General features: G+C 37.1%; 1 protein-coding gene across 2 annotated transcripts in view; it reads right to left on the bottom strand.

The window, feature by feature from the left end:
* Positions 1-2,195: 2,195 nt before the first annotated feature.
* The window catches only part of LOC111625908 (septin-2-like), a 9,571-nt gene continuing 5,536 nt past the window's right edge, over positions 2,196-6,230 (bottom strand). For both annotated transcript variants that reach the window (XM_023369167.1, XM_023369166.1), the window contains exons 8-10: positions 3,515-3,611; positions 2,965-3,176; positions 2,196-2,629 (exon numbers count right to left, since the gene is read on the bottom strand). In XM_023369167.1, coding sequence (XP_023224935.1) covers positions 2,495-2,629; positions 2,965-3,176; positions 3,515-3,611 — 444 coding nt within the window. In that variant the 3' untranslated portion in view covers positions 2,196-2,494. The remainder of the gene's footprint in view (positions 2,630-2,964; positions 3,177-3,514; positions 3,612-6,230) is intronic.

The raw sequence follows: 6,230 nt of genomic DNA on the forward strand, positions 1-6,230 counted from the left end.
AATTACAATAATTACAGTTGTTTACAGGAGTAGAGGTACATAATAACAAAGATAGATAGTAATACAACATAAATACAATCGTTGCTGACAGAATATGGTTATACAGAGAAACCCGAAAATGTGATTTGGATGTAAAACAAGAGATGTAACAGAATAATGACACGCGTCTTAATACAAATGGAGCCCAGAAAGTTGTTGAGCTAGTTGGAGAATAAGGTGCGGTACAACCCAGGAAATGCTGCAAAGCAGCAAGGTGCTTAAATGTGTAAGTTATCACGAGAAGTAGCGTAAGTATACGTATACAACAGTCCAGAGCAAAGGCAGAGACGATGAGAAAGAAGAAATTAGAAGAAGTAGAACTACTCGCGTGTGGTGATTGGTGCTACGCGTTCGTAGGCGAGCACCAGGTTGAGGAAGGTGGGAAAAAGTTCCTTGTGCTTAAGTAGTTCCTGCTGCTGACATGGCCAAAAGATATTAATTTTCTTTGCCGTTAGTTCGATTTCTAGTCGTTCTTTTGTGAGGCAGATGCATCTGTATAGATAATGGTTGGGGCCGTCCACTTCCTTGCAGATGGCACAGAGGGGAGAGCGTTTCCCTGTGAACCGGTGCAGATAATTGGAGAATTTTCCGTGTCCAGTTATAAACTGTGTGCCTACACGATACAGTCGAACCCCCTATTACAATGTTGATTTTTCCATTTTATATGAGTTCCATGTTGTACGAGTCACTTAGATTTTACAAATATCTGTGCCGGGCTGTGAACGGCTCACATATTTCTTAGCTTCTGGTCTTCCTCTTTGTCCTCTTCTCTGTCCAGGTAAGAGTTTTCCTCTTTCTTTCAGCCGGAGTGGCTTCTCCTCCGGACTCGGTAATGGCGTCGCCGTCACGCGAGCGCCTTCAAAAGCCACCATCGGGATCGGAAGCACTCATTACTTCTGACGAATTAAGATTTATTTCTCCTCTGTCGGAATTGGAGAAACTCTTCTCCATCCGTTCGTCCCTTCCTTCGGACCAAATCTATACGATTTTTCTGGAAGGACAGGGACCTCTCCGACGTCTTCGTCCGGCTGAGCTCCACGCGGCCCTCAAACTGCATTTCCCCCGACCGGAATCGCTGCTAGATGTCCGCTACGCCCGTAGTGGTCTTGTAATAATCAAAACTCGAGATCACCAAGCCGCAGAGGCGGCTCTTCGTATTCCCGATATTGCCGGGATACCAGTCCGTGGCCGTTTGGCCCCGGACTGTGCCCATACCGCTTACCTCCTTCGTGGGGTGGATCCGTCGATCACAGCCCGAGAAATTTACGATATACCTTCGGACTCCCACCTTCCAATCCTAGAGATACGTCGTTTTACACGACGGGACGGGGATAACATCGTGCTTAGCTCCACGGTTTACTTCTCAGTGGCCAGTGCCTCCCCGCTGGAATCCGTTACTATCTATTACCAACGATACCGCTGTGAGCGATATATTCCCGCCCACGCCAATGCAGGCGATGCCTCAATTTTGGCCACTCGCCCACGACATGCCGCGGCCGCTGCAAATGTATTACTTGCAGGGACAAATATGCGTATGCTGCAATGTATTGTAAACGAGATACTGATTCGTAGTACAAACACTTGCGTAATCAATTCCACTTCCAATTCGAATCATAATAAAGAATAAAATTTGAGAAAATAAAGTATAAAATAGTATATATATAATCCAAGATAATAAGGTGTCTTGGATTACAGTATATATTTCCTCGACGCTTAGGACGTCGGAACAATTAATTGTTTGAAGCAACTATTTGTGCATAGTGTAAGTTTATTTCCTGTTAAAATTAACGGATTATGCAAGATACTCGTCATCATTTGTTTCCTCCATGTGCAAATATTCCCTTAAACGATCCTCCCCTAAAAGTCGGCTGACTTACACAAATATTAGTTCTACGCATATTTTATCTAAAACCACAGTATTAACTCTCTTCAACCCGTGGCGCTAATAGGGGCTTTTTCCCCGTATCGGTCGGTCAGACCCGCTCGAACCAGGCGGAGAGGTACGAGCCCAAAATACCCGCGACAAGCCTCCCGCGAAAAATTCCCGCATAGATCCGATCCCTCGTCCCCGCGGCAGTTTGCCCGGGCCTTAACCTTTTCGGCCGTCCGACCGCCGTCGAATATTTCGTTATTAATCGATAAAACAAAAAACAGAATTTAATAGAAATCGTTTATTATTAATTTTAATTTTTATATTTAAAAAATGCAATCGACGTATCGAAATTTTGACAGAAACGTAATCGAAAATATTTAGTGTTTCTTTCTACATTTTCCTATCGCTTCCGGTGACAGAATTCTGAGAGTAAACGCTTCCGGGTCTATTTCTAAAGGCAGAGATTTCGTCCTGCAGTTGTCGTCCCTCTTCGTCTAACCTTTTCTTTTCTTTCGCGTGTTTTCCCATTAATCCGTCGAATTTCGCGTACAACTGTAATTTATTCCAATTGTTTATTTGTTATTATTTTTCTAACCAACCTTTATATCTCCGAGAAAATGTCTTCACCTCTTTTTCCGCTTTTTTCAATTCGTTTTCTTTTGCCTTCACTCGAGCCACGAACATCTCTCGGGTTTCCTTTTCTTTCATTTCCAGTTCCTGCCACGATAATCGAGAATTGTTTGAATTTTATCGATGAAATTAAACTTTATGAAATCACTTTTATAATTCATAATTCTGACAATTAATTAATATTTATATAATCTATATTCTTCGTAAAATAATCATACAGTTTATAACAGATACGACAATGTGTTTTAATATTTCGAACAATAACGACACCCGCTTAGTGCAGATACCGAGATTTCACCCCATATAAAAAGATATAGAGCATCTAAGATTACGCACCGGACCCGAACAATACGCGACACGATTGGAAGATCGTCATTGAGTTTTATTCCAATGCGATATTTCTAATTTAATAAACTTTTTACCTGGAGATGTTCTCTCCTCTTCTGTCCGTAGATCTCCAGGAGGCAGCTAGGCTTGTTTTTAGAGTCGCCGTCCGAGAATCCCATTTGAGTGAGACGTTTTTGCCTGTAAAGTTCGTAGTGGCACATATGAGTCGTCTCTTTCATATCTTCCATGTTGGTCCTGATCATCATTTCTCTCAGTTTTACAAAATCACAATGAGCATCGTTTTCCACTACATTTATAAATTAACAGAAATCATTAATTTACCACATTTAACATTACAGTCGACCCCCCCTATAACACTGTTGATAATTCCGTTTTATATGAATTCCGTGTTATACGAGTCACTTAGTTGTTTACAAATACGTGTGCCGGGCTGCGAACGTCTCAGTCTGCGAACTTCGGTCTGCGAACGAACAGTGTTATAGAGGGGTCGACTGTATATTTTAAATACTAATTATTGTAAATTAATTATTTAATAATATTCATAATTAAATAAAACCATATAAGATTTAGAATGAATTTGCAATTGAAAACAATGGAAATAACGCGAATTGCGTTATAAATTACCTTCGATAACGCCCCACGGATACTGTCGGACTCTAGCTACTTTATTTCCAACACGTGCGAATTCTTCGCTTCCGACGACAGCGAAGGGAATGTGAGCCTAAAATAAAATCAAATTCGGATCATCGAATAAATCTTGAATCGGCTCGATTACCTTATAAACCATGACGATGAACGTATTAATAAACACAAAAATGACTACGTAAGTATGAATCTTAAATATACTATTACCTTTAGATAATACCTACCGATGATGCTTACTGCTCATACAGTTACAGCGGTGTTTTCGTCTTTATATTGTATAGCTTTAGGCATAGTTATAAGTTTACCTTTACCTCGTGTATATTTAAAATTACCTTTATCTATAAAACCTTTAGTTAATACCAACTGACGAGGGGCTATTTTCTATCGGAAAATAGTCCGTTCTTTACGTAGTCATTTTTGTGTTTTCGCTTTGATTCCCGAGCGTTTGTGCCCATCGTCGGTCCGATAAGCCCTCGCTATTATCTGCCTCGCGATTGTTGATAATTTAATTAATATACTGTAATTATACCGAGGGATAGAAGCATCTTTTGCAATAAAGTTTTATATTTTGTGGTAAGCTCAAACCATAAAAATACTGTATATTATAATCATTGCATAATGCAACTTCATATACAGTCGACCCCCATAACACTGTTGATAATTCCGTTTTATATGAATTTCATGTTGTACGAGTCACTTATATTTTACAAATACGTGAGCCGTTCACAGCCCGGCACACGTATTTGTAAAATCTAAGTGACTCGTACATATTTATATCGTTACATGGATTCCATATAAAACGGAATTATCAACAGTGTTATAGGGGGGGTCGACTGTATTTATTAAAACAATTGATTCATTTCTTTCTATAATTTGCAATCAATTTCAAGTACATTTACGTTTCGCTTGAAAATATTTCATAATAATTCTTTATTAATATGTAAATATTATTACAGTAATACAGTATATTTATTTATTGTATAAGTTGAAAAATAAAATTACATAAGTATAATCTATCATGTGCAACATTTATATAGTATATAAGCGTTGCACGTGATCTATACAAATGGTGTTAAAATATCAGTAGTTGTATTGAAAATAGATTAATCTTTGTTTAATTATAATAGAAATAAGATTCTTACATTCATCGAAGCATTTCTTTCCGCAACACTTTCGTCGTCTGTTGGAAATTGATAAATTTCAATTCCGTTGCTTACCAATTCGCTCATTATCTACAATACATCGATAATTAATTGTCAATAAAAAGTTTAGTAAGTGAAAGTCTATAATTATATATTACGTTCTCCGGTGGATTTAATAATTAATAAATAATACGTCAAATAAGTCATTAACAAATACAATTATTTCAATCTGTTGTCGCGTCGAAGCTCTGCATTTTCTTCGTATAAAAAGTAATTAAAAATTACACAGAAACAATTAGCATTTTTAATTAATTCTCGATTCTACGAGACTGTTTTTTAGGGTCTATTAGGGTTTTGTTTATATACGGCAACCGGGCATTTGAGTCATACGCCCGGGAGGGATGGCTCCGGGGAGAACTTTCTACGGGGGAAACCTTAAGAAATTAGAGCCGATCTAAACTGGAAATCGTAATAAATTTTAAATTTCTTCGAAAATTTTTCAGTACTTTTAATGAAATATTTATTAATATTGTTCAAAGTTTAAAGAACGTACCTTGATTTTAAATTTTTGTAATTCGGTTTTTGAGACGATATCGGCTTTTGCTATTATAGGAATGATGTTGACTTTGCCGCTGAGTTCTTTCATGCACATCGCATCGACAGATTTTAACCTGAAAAATATAAATAAAATTCAAATAAGAAGAAATACAAATATTAGCAAAGTGATTGTTAATACCATTCGTATAATCAGAAAATATTTCATAATAATTTATATGACCACAACTGCCTTTCTCGTAATATAATTCCTTTGTGATAAATTTTACACGCGTGATTAATATCGTTAAACTTTAGTAACGAACGGTAAAATTATCTTCCACTGTATTTTCCTAGAGTGAAGGAACAAACTTATAAACAACTCACCCGTGGCACGTGGGAACAATAAAATAAAGGCAGGCGTCGATGCGAGAATCGTGATAAGTATCCAAATTTCGTTTAATTTTCAATTCATCTTGTAAATATGCCTCAAACTGAGCATCTATGTAATCGACAATTGGTTTATAACTGAAAATACATTGAAAATTAACTAATATTACAGACTCCAATTAATAATTAATATTGTTATTACTATAAACTATTCAGAAAAAAAATAACACTATTAAAGTTGTACCTGTGTTGTTTATTAATCTGATCTCCGTAACCAACTGTTTCCACCAAAGTTAATTTCAAGCACACGTCGGATTCTCGAAGCTCTACACAAATAACAATTGAGATTAAAACTCTGCAATTTCGTTCGAGATATTTGCTTTTATTTATTGTACTTATTATTAAATATAATCAGAAATGAATTTTGTACTAGATTAGGAACTACAAGTCGACCCCCCTATAACACTGTTGATTATTCCGTTTTATATGAATTCCACGTTGTACGAGTCACTTAGATTTTACAAATACGTGAGCCGTTCACAGTCCGGCACACGTATTTGTAAAATCTAAGTGACTCGTAGAACATGCAATTCATATAAAACGGAATAATCAACAGTGTTATAGGGGGG

The sequence above is a fragment of the Centruroides sculpturatus genome, unplaced genomic scaffold (assembly GCF_000671375.1).
Source record: "Centruroides sculpturatus isolate CEXI.00-Female unplaced genomic scaffold, Cexi_2.0 scaffold452, whole genome shotgun sequence".
NCBI classification, from domain to species: domain Eukaryota; kingdom Metazoa; phylum Arthropoda; class Arachnida; order Scorpiones; family Buthidae; genus Centruroides; species Centruroides sculpturatus.